At 42.4% G+C, this 22326-nt stretch overlaps 1 protein-coding gene across 9 annotated transcripts in view; it reads right to left on the bottom strand.

Moving 5' to 3' along the window:
* The window catches only part of TMEM241 (transmembrane protein 241), a 107204-nt gene that overhangs the window by 73846 nt on the left and 11032 nt on the right, over positions 1-22326 (bottom strand). For all 9 annotated transcript variants that reach the window (XR_010836909.1, XR_010836910.1, XM_067015231.1 and 6 more), the window contains exon 4: positions 9155-9236. Coding sequence is in view for 7 of the 9 variants with exons in the window: in XM_067015231.1 (XP_066871332.1) it covers positions 9155-9236 (82 nt within the window). In the remaining 2 variants the exon portion in view is untranslated. The remainder of the gene's footprint in view (positions 1-9154; positions 9237-22326) is intronic.

The raw sequence follows: 22326 nt of genomic DNA, 5'->3' as shown, positions 1-22326 counted from the left end.
GTGGGATCTTCCCGGACCAGGGCTTGAACCCGTGTCCCCTGCATTGGCAGGCAGATTCTTAACCACTGTGCCACCAGGGAAGCCCCCAGACTCTGTTTTAATTGCTTTTACATATTGAATCATCATAATAAATCTATGAGGGAGATACTATTAACGTTCCCGTTATATGGATGAGAAAAAAGGAAGGATATATTTTGGTTCTCCTTTTTAACCTGCCTCTTAATAATTTGAAACCACTTTTAGATGATCTAGACACTAGCTTGCTGCTAAAGAGAATGGAAAAACAAGTCTGTTCTTTCACATCAAGACTCTAGGAACGGCCTCAATAACAAAAGGTCCCCACCATCTTTCATCAGGAAAAATGGCTCAAGATCAACTACCATGAAGCCCAAGTTATCACTTTTGACACAAAATGTAATTGACCGAATTCAACTACCCTACAGTCCAATTCATTTCATTATTTAGGGGCACAGTTTGCAACTAATTTATTCTTAAAATTTTAACATTCACTTATAATTTTACATTGCATCCATGTACCACTGGAAATTTTTCTCTGGATGTAAAGAGAAATTGGTAACTATTACTTAAGATTTTTCATTATTCCCATGCTTCCCAGAGTGGAATTTTCAAGCCTTGATTGTTATTTGTTCAGGTGTTGGAACTGACTTAAAACAGTTTTCTATGGAAAATCCTGGGCCTGCCCACAGGCATGGCCTCGGGTCATGCTGTAGGAGTGGAGGTGACTCCCTTAGCCAAGTCCTGGGTCGACTTCTAAGTTTTTATAGAAAAACATCAATCCTACCTTCAATTTGGCTGATTTTTAAATATGTGGATGTGGCCTTAATCTGCGATATATAATAATTGCTCGCCAGGCCCTTGCCAAAGAATGTACCTTTGAACTGTTGGCTGCCTAGTTTTCATCAAAATCACGCATGCCAGAAATAACTGTTCCTACAGGAAAGGAGCCGGATAATTGGACATCAGAGATTTTAGCCCCAGAGAATCGCTCCTACTGAACTGTGCTGTCATCAGGTCTCCAAAATGCACTAAGAATCCCAGAAATCAGGTTACCACTGTGTTTGTTATAAGGACACGATTGAAGACCCTAAGTAGCCCAGTTTACCCTTTATGAGGACTCAGGACCTGACAGCAAGGAAGAAGCATGTCTGCGGCAACAACCCCCTTTTCTCTTTCAAGCACTGAGTCTCGGAACTTCTTTATTTGGCTGCAGAAAGATGAGAGCTGAATCCAAGGCCCAACTGTATTTATTTCATAAGATATTACAGCATAAATTTCTATGTGCTAAGTCTCTCTGTGGTCTCATCTAGTTTTTCTTCAATTACCCTTGACCTAGATTTCTTTTAAATTCTATTCATAAGAAATGCTTATCTTATTTTCATCATCATTATTCTTTTAAGCCACAACACATCCTTTTGGGAAGACAGTTGAGGTGTTTGAATATGTTTATGTATACATATAAATGAATATATTCACAAATTGATTGGCATGAGATAAATTTGAGTGTTTATTTACATTAATTTTATCATTCTGTCATTAACTGGCCAACACTTTTTTTTTTCTTTTGGCCCCACTAAGAGGCTTTTGGGATCTTAGTTCCCCGACCAGGGATCGAACCCGGGCCCTTGGCAATGAAAGCGCGGAGTCCTAACCACTGGACCTCCAGGGAACTCCCTGGCCAACTGCTTGAGGGCAGAGGACCAGACTCCCTCTTTGCCAGAGTATCTCCAGCACCAGCTTGGAGGCCACCTCCCTCCTTCATCTGCTCATCACATAAAGTAGCTGACCTGTGTTTAGGGGCCTTTTTTTTTTTTTGGTGGTACGCGGGCCTCTCACTGTTGTGGCCTCTCCCGTTGCGGAGCACAGGCTCCGGACGCACAGGCTCAGCGGCCACGGCTCACGGGCCCAGCCGCTCCGCGGCACGTGGGATCTTCCCGGACCGGGGCACGAACCCGTGTCCCCTGCATCGGCAGGCGGATTCTCAACCACTGCGCCACCAGGGAAGCCCTAGGGGCCTTTTTGTTTGAAAAATAGGCAGCTTAGAATACCAGCTTGTAAGATGCATGGGAATAAGAACTTCACTTGGGGGCATAAATGCACATGCGACTACAGAGGGCAGGTTGGCCTGCTCTCAGTGAACTGCTATTTTTCTCACCCTTTTTTACACGAGTGCATAGGAATGAATTCAGTTAAATTAAATACGCACCTCCTACAGCACTCAAAAGGGCTCTGAGTGAGGCGAGTGAGAACATATCCCCCTCCCCCATATAATCCTCAAGAAAATCTCTGTTGTAGTCTGGGTAGGGGAGTTATAAACATATCTTTTCAATTGTGGTAAAATATACATATAAAATTTACCATTTTAACCGTTTTTACATGTATAGTTCAGTGGCATTAAATACATTCACATTGTTGTGCAACCCTCACCACCATCCTTTCACAGGACTCTTTTCATCTGAAATTCTGTCCCCATTAAACAATACCTCCCCATTCTCCCCAGCCCACAGCTCCTGGTAAGCACCAATACTTTCTGGTTCTATAAATTTGACTATTCTAAGTAATTTATATTAGTAGAATCATACAGGACTTGTCCTTTTGTGACTGGCTTATTTCATTTAACATAATGTCTTCAAGATTCACCCATGTTGTAGCATGTGTCAGAATTTTCTTCCTTTTTTTTTTTTTTTGCGGTATGCGGGCCTCTCACTGTTGTGGCCTCTCCCGTTGCAGAGCACAGGCTCCGGACGCGCAGGCTCAGCGGCCATGGCTCACGGGCTTAGTTGCTCCGCGGCATGTGGGGTCTTCCCGGACCGGGGCACAAACCCGTGTCTCCTGCATCGGCAGGCGGATTCTCAACCACTGCGCCACCAGGGAAGCCCTTTCTTCCTTTTTAAGCCTGAATAATATTCCATTGTACTGATATACTATTTTGTTTATCCATTCATCTGTCAATAGACACTTGGATTGTTTCCAATTTTTGGCTACTATGAATAATGCTGCTGTGAACACAGGTATACAAAATATCTGCTCAAGTCCCTGCTTTCAATTTTTTTGTTGGGTCATATGGTAACTCTATTTTCAATTTTTGGAGGAATCACCATACTGTTTTTCATTGCAGCTGTACCATTTTGCATTCCCAAAAGCAGTGCACAAGAGTTCCAATTTCTCCACACCCTCACCAACACTTGTTATTTTCTTTTTTTTTTTTTTTTTTTTTTTTTTTTTTTTTTTTTTTTTTTTTTTTTTTGTGGTATGCGGGCCTCTCACTGTTGTGGCCTCTCCCGCTGCGGAGCACAGGCTCCGGACGCACAGGCCCAGCGGCCATGGCTCACGGGCCCAGCCGCTCCGCGGCACGTGGGATCCTCCCGGACCAGGGCACAAACCCGTGTCTCCCGCATCGGCAGGCGGACTCCCAACCACTGCGCCACCAGGGAAGCCCGATTTTCTATTTTTTTGATAACAGTCATCCTAAGGGGCATGAAGTGGTATCTCATGATTTTGATTTGTATTTCCCTAATGCTTAATGATGTTGAGTACCTTATCATGGGCTCAGTGGCCATTTGCATGTCTTCTTTGGAGAAATGTCTATTCAAGTCCTTTGCCCATTTTTCAATCAGGTTGTTTGGTTTTTGTTGTTGAATTTTAGGAGTTTTCTATATGTTCTGGATATTAATCCCTTATCAGATAGATGATTTTCAAATATTTTCTCCCACTCTGTGAACTGCCATTTTACTCTGTTGACAGCGTGCTTTGACACACCGAAGTTTTTCATTTTGATGAAGTCCAATTTGCCTATTTTTTCCCTTTTGTTGCATGTGTCTTGCCGTTATAGCCAATGAATCACTGCTAAGTCCAGTGTCATGAAGTTCTCTGCTTGGAGCCCAGTTTTAATAAGTCATTTTATAAGGGATATGGAAAACATCTTTAGATGGAGCAGGAGGATAACTAAAATGCAGAGGAGGGGGTTATTATTTTGCCTCTGCACCCACATCTTAAGTAATCCTTGCAATCGGACTCTGATCACCTCTGATGAGAAAACCATGTGAAAGAGGAGAACTGCCTCTAACTGCAGTGACAGGGAACCTTAGGGGAAGGGTCTCCATTCTACGGATAGATCAACATTTACATTCTTTTCCCTATGGATCCAAGATCCCTGACATGATATTGGGGCCAAACCAAGCGGGAAAGGAACCCACAGGCTACAGTTTGCTTATCTGAGTAATTTCACTCCACGTGAGTCTGATTATCCATGTGTGTTTCCTCACGGGCACCCCCGGCCAATCTCTATTCCATTGTGTTGAGTGAAGACAGAAACCCTGACAAGCAGTTAGGGAAGGTTCAAGATCAAAGTGCTGGGTAGGAAACCAAGGCCAGTCCTGTCGAGATGCCTCAATTTAGATTTGCAGAGTCTTCCAACTGCTGACCCTAAGCAAGAAAAGAGCATGCTTTGAGCAGCCAGATCACCAGCACTGGGATGGCTTCTCCCTGGCAAGCTCCTGAGTGTGAGAGTCTGCACATCTGTTCTAAACACTCACCAGCACAGGCTTTGAGGCAATCCTATCCAGCTGAGAAAGGCTGCAGCAGGGAAATCATAATAAGAGTAATAACGACTGGTTGAAGTGGTCCTGTCCCTCCAAAGACTGACATCCATGCCATCAGCCCTCATCACTGTGACCTTATTCAGGGCAGGAAAGCTGGCGAAGCAGAGCCAAATTAGCCCATGTAGAAGGGAGGACAGCCACACGGCTCCTCTCCCCTCCTCCCAGCTCCATCCTGATGGGCTCATCTCCTTTGCTTGTTGTGATTTAGGGAGGAAAGAGGGTAAGCGTTGCAGATGAACCACTATCATTGGACAGGCTTGAGTTTGCATCTCCGCTTTAACATTTACTAGTTGGTGACCTTGGCCAAATAATTTGCATCTCAGTTTCCTCAACTGTAAATGGGAGTAATTAAGTCCAACTTCGTATGTCATGAGGGTTGACGATAGGAAGTGCCCGGCACACATATAGAACACTGACTATTCACGATGCCTGTTCTCATGGTGAGTTGTGTGTCTCTCACGGATTCCCCTGGAAGTTCTTCAAGGTCAGGAAGCAGGTCTTATTCCTCGTTAAGCCCCCAGAAGTAGATTCCCCAATAAATATTTGCTGAGTGGAGAGCCACAAGAATAATCTCCTTCCCTTAATTCTATCATTCAGTTGTGAGTTCCAGGTAGAAAAATCAATAAAGAACTGTCCCCACCTTGCCTTTGCAGAGTTAAATCGGCTTGCTCTCCGGAGGTGCACATCAGAAGAATGGCTTCAAAGTCTTGTCAGATAAAGGAGGCCTTCATGGAGCAGAGCAGCTTCCTAAGTGTTTTGTATAACAACACACCCACGGATTTGAACTGAGCATGTTTCCCCCAGGTCCTCGAGGATTCATGAAACTGCCAGCCTGGCACCAGCATCCTGACACGGGTTTTCCATCTAACACAAGCTGTACGAGTGCCTCGTGTTTCACCCACTCTGTAAATTTTTAAGCAACTATGTAAAAACAAAAAACTCAGAAAACAAAGAACAGATGCTGGGTTGAGTTATTTCACTAAAAAACAACAATAATAAGTGTCTCCTTTCTGTCCTCCTCCCACTCTAGTCGGCTTTATTTGGTTTGGGGTTGTTTCCCTTTGCTCAGAGTTTGAATTCCAGCCTGTGAGAGAAGTCTGTGCTCTAGGCCAGGGGCACTCAAACGCGGTCCCTCCAAAAGATAAGGAGCTCGCACAGAATATAAGTCAGTGTACTGCTTCCTTCCTCAAGAAAGTCCTGCTCTGAAAAAAAAATGTCAACTCAAACTAATCGGCGTGTTTAGTGCTGAGCGTGATGTTCATTCTGGCACAATCTCCTTACACACAGGTAACAAAGAGCTCACAGGCTATCACCTTCTGTGGACCACACTCTGAGAAGCATTGTCCCAGGTTACAGAACTCTCCATCTGCCTGAGACATACTAGATTGACATTTACAATGGATTTTTGGGGTTTTTTTTTGGCCACCTAGCCTCCTTATCCCTTCCTTGGTAAATCACTCCAATATAAAGCATCTGACTCACCCTTTCTCAGTCTGTGGGTCCAGCTGGGGATCCTGTATGACCAGGGCTGGCCAAACGGTGCTCTGAGTCTCTCCAGTCACAGTGAATGGTTCAGAAAAGTCATGATCCAGGACTGGTCAATCAATGTAAATCCATCCAGCTTTTAGACCTGGGATGGGCAGTGGTCCTGACTGATGCAATCAGAGTGAATTGTGAGACTCATGCAGAAGCTACAGGGAAGACAGTCTTTCCATTAGACTTAAAATTGTGAGGATGTCAGCCTGAAGTCAACAACACCCATGAGGCGAGAGCCTGGCTGTGAAATGAAGCAAAGACAGAGAGCAGAACTGAAAGAGAGACAGAAGCTGGATTCTGAGTAGGTCATTGGAACCTCTGGGTCAAGCCATGCCTGAAGCAGTTTCTACACTATGACTTTTCATTAATGTGAACCAGGAAATTTCCCTTTACTTAGACCAGTTGGTGAGCTTTCTAACACTTGCAACCAAGAGTCTCAAGTTTATGCATGACTACTGTACCCTGGGCTCATTCTAAAATCCATATACATTGATCCTAAAGAGACAAATCTGAAAAGGCAAAAGGTGGGGAGTCAGAAGAGCTGCCATTACCTGGGACTAGAGACAGGTTACCAAGACTTCCCACACCTAAGTGTTTTCCTCTGCCAGGTTATTAACATCTGCCTCACATATCAGGTGACTGTGAGACTCACATGAAAAGATACAAAGGAAATCACTCCGGAAAACACATGAAAAAGCACTATACAAACAAAAAATTATTATCATTATTAGCACTACACCTTAGTTATTCAAACTTCAAAACTCTGGCATCCATAACTATCCAGAGCCTACAAAAAATTTCAAAAACTTTTGTACAACAATAGATTGTTTTTTTGTTTTCCAGTCAAATCCTATACTCTGCTATAGCAGAGGAAGCTCCCCCCTGCAGGCCAGAGGCCGTAAAGAGAGGCCATGGACTTGGAGGAGCCTGACAGCATCAAGAGCGGCAGCTGAGAGCCAGCCTGGCCCCCTGTTCTGGGCTCAGCACCAACGTGCTTTGTGTCTCACTTCTTAAGTCACCCAGGCTATTTTCTCCCCCATCACACACGTCATCCCATCTACTCAAGCTTATGAATCATGAAAGAAAAATGATGATTTAATTTAGAAATTATCGATTTAATTTAGAAATTATCACAGTTAATTCTCAGCCACTATTTTGCAGCTTGGAGTTGTCCTAACAATACTATTAATTATCCAGAGAGGCAGATTTTGTTTTTACTGTTTTCATATCTGAGGCCTAAGGGGCCAACATAACAACAAACTTTACATTAAAAGACTGAATTGTTTGAAAATTTTGCATTTTTTCAAACATTAGAAGACAATCATTTTCTAATAGATTAAAAACAGCAATTAGAGTATGAAACCATTCCTGAAGACCTAAACAGACATTTCTCAAAAAAAGACATACAGATGGCCAACAAACACATGAAAAGATGTTCAACATCACTAATCATTAGAGAAATGCAAATCAAAACTACAATGAGGTATCACCTCATACCAGTCAGAATGGCCATCATCAAAAAATCTACAAACAATAAATACTGGAGAGGGTGTGGAGAAAAGGGAACCTCTTGCACTATTGGTGGGAATGTAAATGGATACAACCACTATGGAGAACAGTATGGAGGTTCCTTAAAAAACTAAAAATAGAACTACCATATGACCCAGCAATCCCACTACTGGGCATATACCCTGAGAAAACCATAATTCAAAGAGTCATGTACTGCAGTGTTCATCGCAGCTCTATTTACAATAGCCAGGACATGGAAGCAACCTAAAGTTCCATCGACAGATGAAAGGATAAAGAAGATGTGGTACAGATATACAATGGAATATTACTCAGCCATAAAAAGCAATGAAATTGGGTCATTTGCAGAGACGTGGATGGACCTAGAGTCTGTCATACGGAGTGAAGTAAATCAGAAAAACAAATATCGTGTATTAATGCATATATGTGGGATCTAGAAAAATGGTACAGATGAACCTATTTGCAGGGTAGGAATAGAGACATAGATGTAGAGAATGGACATGTGGACTCGGTGGGGGAGGGGGAAGTGGGATGAACTGGGAGATTGGGATGGACATATAAACACTACCATGCGTAAAATAGCTAGCTAGCAGAAACCTACTGTATACCACAGGGAGCTCAGCTCGGTGCTCTGTGGTGACCTAGATGGGTGGGATGGGGGGTGGGGTGGGAGGGAGGTCCAAGAGGGAGGGGATATATGTATACATATAGCTGATTCACTTTGTTGTACAGCAGAAACTAACACACCATTGTAAAGCAACTATACCCTAATATTAAAAAAAAAAAAAAAAAAAAAAAAAACTTATAACTATATGAACAAAAAAAGTTCCTGATTTTTAAGCCACGTTCTGAGACTCTGGTCAATGCTGATATTTATGGATTCTCCTTTGGTGGCAAAATAACTAAATTTTTGGAGTTCCATATAATATATAAAATAACTGGAAGAAATCTGTTCCTCACAGTACCCTCCTTTGAGGAGCTCAGTCCTGGGGTCTGGGTGAGAGGACAGAATGAACACTTACTTCACTAGTGTCCCCGTGTACTGGGCATCAATTCGGTGCCAAGCGTGCGAACCCACGACTAAGCCCAGCCCACCCAGGCCATGTTATTGATAGGCCAGGGTCACGGTCCCCGGAAGCAAGGAGGAGACTGAGCCCACCCTCCCTGCTCCCAAGGACGGGTTGTATCCACGCAGAGCAGGCTCCACATATATCACTACTCCGGCTTCCTGTGTCTCCATCTGCAGCTCTCCATCTTGTAAAACAAGTCAGTCCTTCCCTGCTATCTAGTTATCTTCAATTCAGGGGATGGGAGCGCTCCACATTGGCCTCAGCCCCAAGACTTGTTCTTCAATCTAGCTGTACCATCATTAAAGCTGTTGCTTTCTCCCCTATTGATCCAAGGCACTACAAGTTAAAGGCAAAGGGGAAGAAGGGAAAGGGACTGTCCCCCCCAAAACCTCTAACACTCACCAGTCTGGACAGTGCTCTGGAACCAGCATAGATGATACCCACAAACAGCACTGAAGCAGGAAGCCATGTCAAAACATCAGATCTGTAAAAGGGAAAGAGGCCATAGATTCCTGTCACTTTATGTCCCAAAGACCTCACTGGAAGGTATGACGCTCCCATACACCAAATACAGCACTCATGGTTGTCTAAACTTCCCCAGGTGACTTGTGAAGCATGATTCGCTCTGTATCATTGAGAGGGACGGAAGCTGACCGAGCCCTCCTGCCTACAGTCCGTCACTCAGCCAACGACGTGGCGTTACTGATCCCACAGTCGGGCACAGACGAGCTGGAGATGGAAAAGGTTTCCTGCAGGTTGGGAGAAAGAACAGATCTGATTTTTTTTTAAAGAAGCAGTAAATGTTATTCTTTGGAATTTAAGTAGCTGGAGGCTTTGAACACATGCCAAATTATTTTTAAAAATTTTTAAAGGCTATTTACCTAGACAAGGTACCAAACAGGTCCAGGGAACCACAACAAAAGGAACTACAGTGTGAAAGGATGGAATTGAAAAGAGTGCCTGAACTTGAGCAGGGTGGCCACGTGCTGAGCCTTAACCATTTACCTGGGATGCCAGTTCAGGGAATCTCCAAGGATTTCTCAAGGGCACATTACTTTGATTCTCTTGTGGCCACGCCAAGAACTGCTTTTTCTTTTTCCTTTTTCTTTTTTTTTTTTTTGGCCACACTGCGTGGCTTGCAGGATCTTAGTTCCCTGACCAGGAACCAGACTCGGGCCCATGGCAGTGAAAGCATGGAGTCCTAACCACTGGACAGCCAGTCCCAAGAACTGCTTTTTCAACACAGTTTAGAATCTTGCTCTCCTCAGAATACCTTTCCTGTAGTTTCAGTTCTAGACTGAAAACCTGGGGGAAGAAACTTCATTTTCTTTTTTGCACAAATCAGAAAAATAGCTACTGTGCAGTTTCCTTGTTGACAGCAGATGAACTGGACCGGTATTGTTAATTCAGATTTAAGAAATTATCTGAATCTCGGTTTGAGTAAACTTGTGATCTGCATGCAATATTAACTAGATCGGATAGCTTTTACATTTTCATATGTACACATGGGCTCTCCCCACCTCATCAACATCCATTAGTTATTGAACTTTGTGAACTGGCATTGAAACATTACAACAATGTTTTGTTGCACCAGTTTTATAAACTTTTACAGTGCAATATGTGTTATTTTTCAGAGACAAACCAAAGTTTAATTTCTCAAGGTTCATGCTGTTTGCTTTAGCAGCACTTGATGGTGGATCTTTTATACACATTTGTAATAGATGAAAAATAAACCAGATTGCAAATGTTTTTTCCTTCTTTTTTAAAGCAAACCATGTACCAAGTTTCTTGGTCCAAATTGTGCAGGATAAGTTAAATTGCATTCTAATAACCAATATGAGTGTATTTCTGTAAGTATAGTTATGTTGAAATGAAGTTTTAAAAAACAAACAAACAAACAAAAAAGCAAAATCCCAGTGTTTCCATAGAGTACACATCACTGAGGGTGCAACTGGCTTCCCCCATCAGTTACAAATGCATTCGGTTCGCTAATTCAAGTTCCCAGCGTTATTCTAAAATAAATATAAATTAATGAAGACATTCCAGCAGGATATAACATAATAATCCCAAGTAACTCAATGAACTGCTCTCCTGGGATGGAGCCTGTTCAAGAAGTGTTCTTCGTTAATTTTATTAACATAGGCAGGCACTCTATCATCAGACCTGCTTTTGTACAACTTCCCAGGGAACAGGGCATGAAAATGTTTCTAGTCTCAGATAAGGCCTTCGAACGCTACTTCCTGTATATAGTCATTCAGCCAAACTCACAGCAACTTGCAAGGTGCTCACAACGCCTGAGTTAATATTAACAGCAGCATCAGGGACTTCCCTGGTGGCACAGTGGTTAAGAATCCACCTGCCAATGCAGGGGACACGAGTTCAAGCCCTGGTCGGGAAAGATCCCACATGCCGCGGAGCAACTAAACCTGTGCGCCACAACTACTGAACCTGTGCGCTACAGCCTTTGAGACACAACTACTGAAGCCCACGTGCCACAGCTACTGAAGCCCGCATACCTAGAGCCAGTGCTCCACAACAAGAGAAGCCACCACAATGAGAAGCCCATGCACCACAACAAGAAGCTCACGCACCACAACGAAGAGTAGCCCCCGCTCTCCGCAACTAGAGAAAGCCCGCTCGCAGCAACAAAGAACCAATGCAGCCAAATATAAATAAATTAATTTAAAAACAAACAAACCACAAAAAAAACCCCAGCAGCATCACCAATGACATTTTTTGAGCCCTTGCTACAAACCAGGCACTGCGCTAAATGTTTTCTACACTGTAATCTTTTTAAAATCTGCCGGAGTTCCCTGGTTGCCTAGTAGTTAGGATTCCAGGCTTTCACTGCTGTGGCCTGGGTTCAACCCCTGGTGGGGGAACTGAGATCCTGCAAGCTGTGCAGCATGGCCAAAAAATATTTATCTAAAAATAGATAAATAAAAAATAATAAAATAAAATCTGCACAACAATCTCACGAGGAAAGTATTATTATTATTACTACCCCCACTGTGCAGATGAGGAAACCGAGGCACAAAGAGTTTAAGTAATTTGTCTGTGGTCAGAAAAGCTAGTAATGGCAAAGCCACAATTTAAATTCAGGCCTGTCTGACTTAAAACCTTGCTTTTAACTGCCTCTCATACTTTACCCTCAAGGATCTCATAATAATCGAATGTGAGACAATGATATATAAATAAGTAAGTTGCAAATACAACATGATTTTGCTCTGGTAGCAGCTCAAGCAGCTAGTTTTCTGAGAAATATTCTGCTATTACTAGTCCTGCTGCGATCACAGACATCTGTACTTCCAACCAGAAGGTGAACAAAGAATGGAAATGCCAGCCTCCATCCTAACGGGCCAAGCTAATACCGACCAATTGCTACTCTTCTAGGAAAAGGCTTTCCCATTAGACATTAAGGGCCAAGTGCCATGGCCTTCTGTGCCCTAGAAGGGAGCCCAGAGCATGTGCTGTGGGGAGCATGATGAGGAAGGAAGGAAGGTGTGTGCGGGGTGAAATAGCGGCTGGCCCAGCCGCGGCAAGCCTGACACTTCAGAATGGAAGGTCAGTGAGGCCCCAGACACCCGTGCTCCACCCACTCCTGAACAAAGAAAACTCCTGCCTACTCGCATACAGACTTCAGGGTATCGGAATGGCCATGGACGTGAGGGAAAGAAAACAGCGCTAGGGAACCTCTTGTATTTTAACCCCTCCGCCCTAAAATACAAAGAAATAACTTCAGAAAGAAAGTTTAGGCAAAATTAGAAGATATGCATAAATATAAATTTTTCTGGGGAAAAATTTCTGAAAAGGAATTGGGACATTTGAAAACTTAAGATGTACCGCAAAGTTTTGTAACATAAAAAATGCGGGAAAAATTTCCCAATTGTAACAAATACTTTACAGCCAAAGACTTTTTATCCCATCCCAGTGAAACCATTTTGGACTTCTGAATTCCAGAACTGTAAGATAACAAATCTGTGTTATTTTAAGCCAAAAAAAAAAAAAAAAAATTTCCATCTCTGTAAGTACTGTAAGTACAGAGCATAGCACAAGGTCTGACTAAATTTTCCTCTATATCTTACTACGAGAGTAGAATTTTTCCCTCAATAAAGCATAAGTTTCCTTTTGTTGTTTAAAAAAAAAAAAAAAAAAGGAAGAACTTCAACCAGAAAAAAATATACACAGGCTGCTTCAGGAATTAGAATCTGGACCTCTGGCTTCCAGGGATTCCACAACTATAAGTGTGATCTTACAACACGGAGGGGTCAGACCTTTCAACAGCTACCGGGGCAGATAAAATTCATGATGACTGAATTTTCCATACTCTCCCAGGCAGTGTGGAAACAAGGTGAGTACCAGCTACAAGGGCAGTGCTTCTTTGTGTTTTTGCCATCTCTTGAAGTATTTCTTTAAAATCCTTTCTTCAGAAAGAAAGGAAACTAATTTTTACATCCTAGTTAGGTCTGCTAAAACTGAGGATTCTTTTCTCAGGAGATACAGCAAAAGGTGATGGAAACTGTACCTGGTTCTGGGCACTGGAGAGTATAATCTTATAACATTCACATGGTTGCTCAAATCTTTGGAGATTATAATTAGCTCTCTTCACTCCCAAGGAATGTTCCAGCAGTTAGCTGAAAACTTTAACCAACAGCTCTAAGGGATGCACAAACTTCACACGTGTCCCTGGGCTGTGCCCTTTCTTCTAGGTCAGGGCATCTAGGGCTGGGATCATCTAGGGGTCATCTAGGTTATCTAGAGGTGGAAGTAGGAAGGGCGCACCAGTACAGAGCAGGAGGCTCTGTGTAGTAGAAAGAATGTGGTCAGGCAAACCTTCCTATTTAGAAGATTTATATCCAACTCTAAAGCTAGTTGATTTATATCCCAACTCTAAAGCTAGTTTGCAGTGAGAGCTCAGTTTTACATTTATAAAATGGCGATAATAATGCTCAGAAGGCTATTGAGAAATTAGCTAAAAGAATGAATACGCAGCACTTGGGGTAGCACGTGGCACATTGAAAACAACAACACTCAATAAATGTCCTCCTTCTGGCTTTTCCACACATAACTCCAAGTTTAGATGCCACTAGGAAAGACTGACAGATCCACCTAAGATGGCCAAAACACCATAAAGAAAATGAAAAGATGATTAGCAAACCAGGAAGAACACTGGCAACATATAAAACAGGTTGGAGTTTAATATCCTTGATGTATAATGTGTTTACAAATCAATAAGAAAAAAACCAACTCCCCAAAAGAAAAAAGAAAAACATTCAAAGGACAGAAATAGGTAATTTTCTCTCTCCTTTTCCTGTCTGTGTATGTGTGCATGTGTGTGTCTCTCTCTCATACACATACACACACACACACAAGAAACACAAATGGCCAATAAACATGTGAAAAGTTATTCAACTGCCCGAATACTAACAGAACTTTAAAATAAAACAATGATATACCAAGTCCTACCCAAGAAACTAGCAATTTTTAAAAAATGGTAACTTATACAGGGGGTCATAAAATTAATGCCTTCATATACTGCTGTGGGATATAAACTGGTACCTTTCTGGAGGCTACATATGTACTACTTGACTACACTTTATTATTTATTATTACTGTTGTTGAGGTATTTAAAGATATCTACAGTGATGTTTCCATTTACAAGTGAAATAAAACTGCTTTTGACCTCATTGTTGATCATCAAACATTCTTCAGCCTGGAGCCCTCCCCCTCCAGATACCTGCATGGTTCACTCCTTCACGTATTCAAATCTCTGCTCAAAAGTCATCTTATCCATGAGTCCTTCTTACCCACCCTATATAAAATAACAAACCACCCCCCATCCACTGGCCCATACTTAGGCACACACACATACACATTATCCACTTACCTAGCTCTATTTTTCTCTATACCTATTACATCATCCACTTTCATTTTTAGTTGTTTCTTGTCTGTCTGCATCAATTAGAATGTAGCTCTATGAGGGCAAAGATTTTTGTCTGTTTTGTTCATTATGCACCCCTTACACCTAACACAATACCTGGCATATACAGTAGGCACTCAAATACTTGCTGAATGAATCACTATGTATTATTTTTGTAACTTAAAAAAAAGTTTTCCCTTCTCTTGCTAGTTTGGTACAAAGCAGCAAGATACAACAGGAAACTGCAGTCATGACTCTAATTCACATTTCTTCCTCTGCTTTTCTCAAGTGCTTCAGAGACTTTGCTCTGAACAGAACTGCTGGCGCTTACAGCTACTCAGTTGTCAAAGGCAGGGATGCAAGCAAAAAGTTCCATATCCTGCCATCTGCCTGTTTGAAATGGCCCCAATGCGAGAATCCTAAGAATTTCAAATTCAATAAACATTTGTAAATATCATGTTGTAGCCTATAATTGTGACAACAAAAAACCAACTGCATTAAAAAACGAACATGTTTTTCTTCAATAGACGTGAACTTAGAAACTTGAAATGGAGGCAGTTATTTTGTTTCCTATAATAATTTATCGCTTTTTCTTATTAAAAAGTGGTACCTTCCATGTTAGAAAATTTTGAAAACACAGATTATCAAGAAAAACATTATAATTACAATCCTACTACCCAAAGATAACCACTGTTAATACCTTGTTACATCTCCTTCCAAACAGCATCCATATGCACATATATGAACATTTCAACAAAAATGGGATCCAATTACACAGGTTGTTTTATAACCTGCTTAACATCTTTCCATGTCAAAAGTCATCCCCAATTTATTAATACTTGAATACCAGGCTACTGCTGGACATTTAAGCTTATCCAAGGTTTTTACTATCCTAACACAGTAATGATTATCCTTGAATATATTCGCTGCTCATATTTATGATGTTTTCACAATATTCAGAATATATTTCCTGAAGTGGAATTGCTTTTCAAAGATACACATGTTAAAGTTTGTAACTGGTTACAAAATTGCTTTCCAGAGACGTTATACTGACTCATTCTCTGCTATGATCTGCATGTTTATGTTCTCCCAAGACTCATATGTTGAAACCCTAATCCTTAGTATGACGGCATTTGGAGGCAGGGCCCTTGAGAGGTAATCAGGTCATGAGGATGGAGCCCTCATGATGGGATTAGTGCCCTTGTAAGAGACACAAGAGGGCATGCCTCCTCTCTCCATCTCTCTCTCTCTCTCTCTCTCTCTCTCTCTCTCTCTCTCTCTCTCTCTCTCCCCCCCCCCCTCTCTCTCACACACACACACACACACACACACACACACACACACACTACCACCATGTAAAGATACAGGAACAAAGCAGACATCTGTAAACCCACAAGAAACCCTCAACAGACACCAACCACACTGGCACCCTGATCTTGGACTTCCCAGCCTCCAGAACTGTGAGAAATAAATGTCTGCTGTTTAACCTACCCAGTCCGTGGTCTTTTGTGACAGCAGCCTGAGCTCGCTGAGACACTCTTTGGCAGCTCTAACACTGCATGATTCTGAGACACCCAACAGCCTGCGCATTAGGAACAAACGAGGCACATCTATTAAGGCACCTCCTCTCCACCTTTAATTCATAAGGTGGCACCATCTGGGCCTTCTATGCTGGTTTATTCTTACATTGTTCTACGTGCCATCAAAGGAGGCAAGATGGGATTAAATCCTGAGGAGGTCCTGACAGAATCTCGAGTCTCTGTGGTGTGAGGGCTGAGCCAGGGTGTGTGTATGTGTGTGTGTGTGTGTGTGTGTGTGTGTGTGTGTGTGTGTGTGTGTGTGTGAAAGGCTGCAGGCTGTACTCTATTGAAGGACTATTTGCTACAGGGTCTGCTTTGAAAATAGTGGTAATAACGCAATTTTTCCTACGTGAGTTATAAGCACAAATGTTGCATCTTGTTTGCATCGTGTACTTTTTCTTTTCTGCTTGTGCACGCTCTACTGTCCCTAAGAACCCTGATGAATAAAGCATTTTACAAGAAGCTAACAATAGTCTGTTGGCATGAATCATAAAACTGTTGCTATTGAGATGAAGCCTAATTAAATTAAATCATTTGTTTTTCAAATAGAGCATGCATTATTGAGGGAACATCTGCTCCCTGAAAACACTTAGTTTATCTGTTCATGGGAGCCTGGCAGGATCCTTGAGCTGAATTCTTTTTTTTTTTTTTTTAACATCTTTATTGGAGTATAATTGTTTTACAATGGTGTGTTAGTTTCTGCTTTACAACAAAGTGAATCAGTTATACATATACATATGTTCCCATATCTCTTCCCTCTTGCGTCTCCCACCCTCCCTATCCCACCCCTCTAGATGGTCACAAAACACCAAGCTGATCTCGCCATGCGGCTGCTTCCCACTAGCTATCCACCCTACGTTTGGTAGTGTATATATGTCCATGCCACTCTCTCACTTCATCACAGCTTACCCTTCCCCCTCCCCATATCCTCAAGGCCATGCTCTGGTAGGTCTGTGTTTTATTCCCGTCCTTATTCTTTAAAATTCTCTGCATTATAGTGACACCTAGTGAGCTCAAAGCAGTTTCTAAACATGAAAATAACACCTGACCAAGATACCAGAGTTGATGTGTTGACTACTGATTGGCACTGCCTAAAACAGTAACACACCTTATAACTGTAAAATCAGTATTTGCTTTACAATTCAAAAGGACTTCTGCATATATTAACTTCCTACTTATAGAAAACACCTAATTTCATCTTTTCGGTCCATTCCTGGTGAATATGGTACTTAAAGTATCTTACTCCCTTTTCTCGCTGCTTCCTCCTATTCTTAGACCTTTCTCCTTCATTCCTTACTCTCTCCCTGACTCACAGAGGGCCACACTCCCTTGTCCAACCCTAATATTACTTGGACCCAAGAACCCTGTGATGACACCATTTCTCAGAGAGGATAGCTTAGAGCCGGGAGGCAGCAAACAAGGGCCTGTGGGCCAAATCCCACCTGCTGCCTGTTGCTGAAAATTTTATTGGCACACAGCCACACCCATCCGTTTACGTTGTCATGGCTGCTTTCCCGCTACAACAGCAGATTTGAGTAGTTGTGACAGAGACTGCACGGCCCACAGAGCCTAAAACATTTACTTTCTGGCTCTTGTTTGCTGACCCCTGATTTAGAGTAAGGCAGCTTGGGTCCCATCGTCTGGAACTTTCGAGTAGTGGTACTCTTGGGTGCCTCACCCCTCCCCTGGGAGGACCAAGGCTGGATGTGCAGTTATGTGAGCCTTAGGAGACACATGGCAGGCATGGCACAGAACAGAGAAGTCAGTACTAAGAAATATAGTCCAAAAAAGAAAAAAGAAAAAGAAATATAGGCCACCCAGGTCCCCGAATAATAAGTGAGGCAGGATAGAAGAGGCACATATCTCATCTCTAATAGATGTGAGAAAGAAAGAAAACCCAGTACAAGCACCTTGCCCGTGCACAGTCCACGAGGGACTGCAAATCCAAGCTAATGTGCAAGACATAACTCCTTTGATCTCAGTCTGGGGAGGTTTACATTTCACACCATGGACTTAAGAGGCCAGAAAGGGTTATATGGACTCTGAGTGACTTCCACATGTGGTGTATCTATGACAAATCGTGAGTTCAGCAGACTCCTGTGCACGGAGTGGTGTGGGCATGACCTGCAGGTGTCAAAGGTCAAAAAATCCCATCCCGAGAAAGACAAACACTGCATGGCATCATTTATACATGGAATCTTTTTTTTTTTTTTTTTTTTGCGGTATCACTGCTGTGGCCTCTCCCGTTGCAGAGCACAGGTTCCGGATGCGCAGGCTCAGCGGCCATGGCTCACGGGACCAGCCGCTCCGCGACATGTGGGATCTTCCCGGACCGGGGCATGAACCCGTGTGCCCTGCATCGGCAGGCGGACCCTCAACCACTGTGGAGAGTAGAAAAGTGGTTGTCAGGGACTGGGGGGTGAGGGGAACAGGGAGAGTTTGGTAAAAGGGCACAAACTTTCGGCTGCAAGATGAATAATGTATATTGATTACTCATGAATGATGAATAACGTATCCTATGAGGATCTAATGTATAACATGTTGACTACAGTTGATCACATTGTACTGTATAACTGAAATTTGCTAAGAGACTAGAACTTAAATGTTCTCATCAAAAAAAAAAAGATAAATATGTGAGGTGCTGGATGTGTTCATTACCTAGATGGTGAGAATCTTTCACAATGTATACATATAGTAAATCACCACGTTGTACACTTTAAACATCTTAAAATTTTATTTGCAAATGACACTTCAATAAAGCTGATACTTCAGAAACTCCTGTCCTTTTGCCATCGCTGGCCTCCTGGACTCCCCCCAGGCACCAGCCCAATCACCACACCAACACCAATCAGCTTTTATTCAATATTTTGTCCTTTTGGTGGCTCTAAGCATGTTTCCTGAGGAAGTTTTAAAAGTTCACTGTATTATCCCCCAAAAGTAATTTCAACATATGTATATGTGTCAAGCATTCCTCTGGAGAGAAAACAACTGGGAAGAATATCAAAAATCCATGAATTTGAGCGCTAATTTTCCTCTGTGAGCAGAGATGACTTTTTAGAAAACTATGAGTCACTCAAAATGAAATATCAATACATTACAACATGATATGGGAAATTCCAACCCCCAGTAGCTTTCATAAAGGTGGGCTAGCTCACTTAAAAAACAATAAATAATCAATAATTAAAAAGAAGTACAGGGGCTTCCCTGGTGGCGCAGTGGTTGAGAGTCCGCCTGCCGATGCAGGGGACATGGGTTCGTGCCCCGGTCCGGGAAGATCCCACATGCCGCGGAGCAGCTGGGCCCGTGAGCCATGGCTGCTGGGCCTGCGCGTCCGGAGCCTGTGCTCCGCAACGGAAGAGGCTACAACAGTGAGAGGCCCGCGTACCGCAAAAAAAAAAAAAAAAAAAGAAGTACAATCTCGACCCTGATTGTCTCACTATTCATTTCTTTAGGGAGAAGGCTGAGTTAATTTGGAGGTTTTATAAAAGGTATTCGTTATGCTTCCCCAGCAAAGACTCTTAATGTAACATTATGGTGTGAGGGCTTCTTCATCTATTAGAAATCTCTGGTCACAAAGGTATTATGGCATAGGTTTTTTTAACTTAGAATTTCTCATACTTGAAAACCTTGAGAATCAAAATTTTACTCTCATATGCATAGTGGACAAAAAGTGGCATGTAGGTTAAAGATTACTTTCAAAATGTTTTTATTTAAACAGGCAGCCTGGTGATATGGGAGCCAGGAGATGGCATCTAAAGTCTCCAATGAAATCATGCCTGAGTCGGTCCTCAGCGATGGTTCTAGAATCTAACAGAGCGACACGGTCTCACTGTGCTACCAGACTTCCAGTCAGCTGAAACAGGTCACAGTGTTCATTTAGGATCATGTTTTAGAAATACAAAAAGGTTTCAGCACAGGACTTCCAACATCTGCTAGAAAAATCACTTCAATGCTCTGCAAAGTCTTGGCTACAACAGTTGCCACCATATAATGACAAGCTTGTGACTGAAAACCAGTGCTATCTTTCCCAAGACAGAGGCTTCCAGGGCATCATCCAACACCCGATGATAACAACTGGCTGCCAGGCAAACATCCTGGGAGAAGAATGATTCCATCAGATCACTGGGTGGTCAATACATGATGTGGCCAGAGGCTGACAAACACAGCACGTATGGCCTCTTTGCAATGTAAGAAACATGGTGCCAGGGTCTGCGACTTGTTTGCAAGGGAATCTGGGATTCTGCTGCTGTGCTCCAGGCTACAAGGACAGTCTAAATGAGCTCTCTATGGCATATGCTATTAAGGACCAACTTGGGGCCCACCCTCCAGCCCCATCACTATAACTCCATGATGACATTCCATCATGCCTTCAGGGACTCCAAACTGTCTTCCAGCTATTGTTTCCATTTTTAGTAGAGCCCAACCTCTGCTATCTCTGCACAAGTACACAGTCACACAGCAAAGCTGGGCTTTGGTTCTCTAATGACATCATTGGAAAACCAAGCCCAGTAGGAAACAGCAGCCGCAGCAAACACAAACCCAGCCCGGGCACACACAAAGGAGCACTGGAGCTGGGTCCTTGCTGCTTGCTATCTGCTAACACCCCTTTGCCCAGGGCCCATGGTAACTGGAAATCCTGAGCTGTGACAGTAGTTATTAACCACAAGACCCACTACAAACGAAGACACTAGAAGCTTTGAGGAGAAGCTTAGCTGAGCTGACATCAGGTGTGCGTGGCTGTGAAACCACCTGAGGAAGTCCAGGGGATAGAGGTGAAAAAGTCTCTGGGAGATTTAGCAAGGGGACCAAAAAGAGATATGATTATGGCTCTTCTGAGATGGGTGGCACCTAGCATCATGCAAGTTAAAGGGACAACAGTGTCTAGTGGATCCTTCTCTGTCAAGGACCACTTCTTCCTGGGAAAGCATCTTGAGAATCTTTGACTTCACCCAGTTCTACTAGTCATCCCCTCTACCCTCCTCCAAAAAAAGCAATAAAAATATGAAGAATTCCATCAATGGATGAATGGATAAACAAAATGTGGTATAGAAACAAAATGTGCTCTATACACACAATGGAATATTATTCATCTTTAAAAAGGAAGGAAATCCTCACACATGCTTCAACATAGATGAGGCTTGCAGACATTATGCCAAGGGAAATAAACCAATCACAAAAGGACAAATACTGTATGATTCCATTTAAAGGAGGTACCTAGAATAGGTAAATTCATAGAGACAACATAGAACAGAGCTTTACCAGGGGCCTGGGTGGGGTGGGGGTGGAAGGAGAAAGGGGGAGCTATTGTTTAATGGGTACAGAGTTTCTGTTTAGAATGGTGAAAAGGTCTGGAAATGGATGGTGGTAATGGTTGCATAACATTGTGAATGTACTTAATGCCACTGAATCGTACACTTAAAAAATGTTTAAAAATGGTAAAATTTATGTTATGTATATTTTACATACAAAAAAATGTTTGAGTATGAACAATGGCATGTCTTTTAAGGAAATATGACTATGGTAATGTTTATTTAATTTTAATTTTTTTTTTTTTTTTTTTTTTTTGGCCACGCTGCACAGCCTGTGGGATCCTAGTTCCCCGACCAGGGATCGAACCCAGGCCCTGGGCAGGGAAAGCACAGAGTCCCAACCACTGGACCACCAGGGAATTCCCTAAGGTAATGTTTAAATGACCATTATGAACAAGTAAATAATTCACATCAGAAATTATAAGATAATCATAGTCAGGAACACTGTAAAAGAGGAAGATTCATGTTGATCAGCACCAGTGGACCCCGGTCCAAAATCTGACAGCCAATTCCCTGATTCTAGTCCAATCTCTTGCTTCTGTGGAGGAATACATTCAACTATTTGGAGTCAAAATGCTTCATCATTTAACTAAATCTTAGAACTAAATCTTAGAACTATCACAGTCCTTGTGAATTCAGGGCTCCTATTCGTTGAAATGAAGACCCATTCTCTTTGAACTATCCACCATAACAATGGAGTATAAAGTAAGACCTGTGCTTAATATCACATATAAAATCCCCAAATTTTATATTTTGGGGTTTTAT

This window comes from Kogia breviceps, chromosome 15, assembly GCF_026419965.1.
Source record: "Kogia breviceps isolate mKogBre1 chromosome 15, mKogBre1 haplotype 1, whole genome shotgun sequence".
Lineage (NCBI taxonomy): Eukaryota > Metazoa > Chordata > Mammalia > Artiodactyla > Physeteridae > Kogia > Kogia breviceps.
Note: the sequence above shows the minus strand (reverse complement) of the source record. Positions and strands in the feature narration are given on the sequence as shown.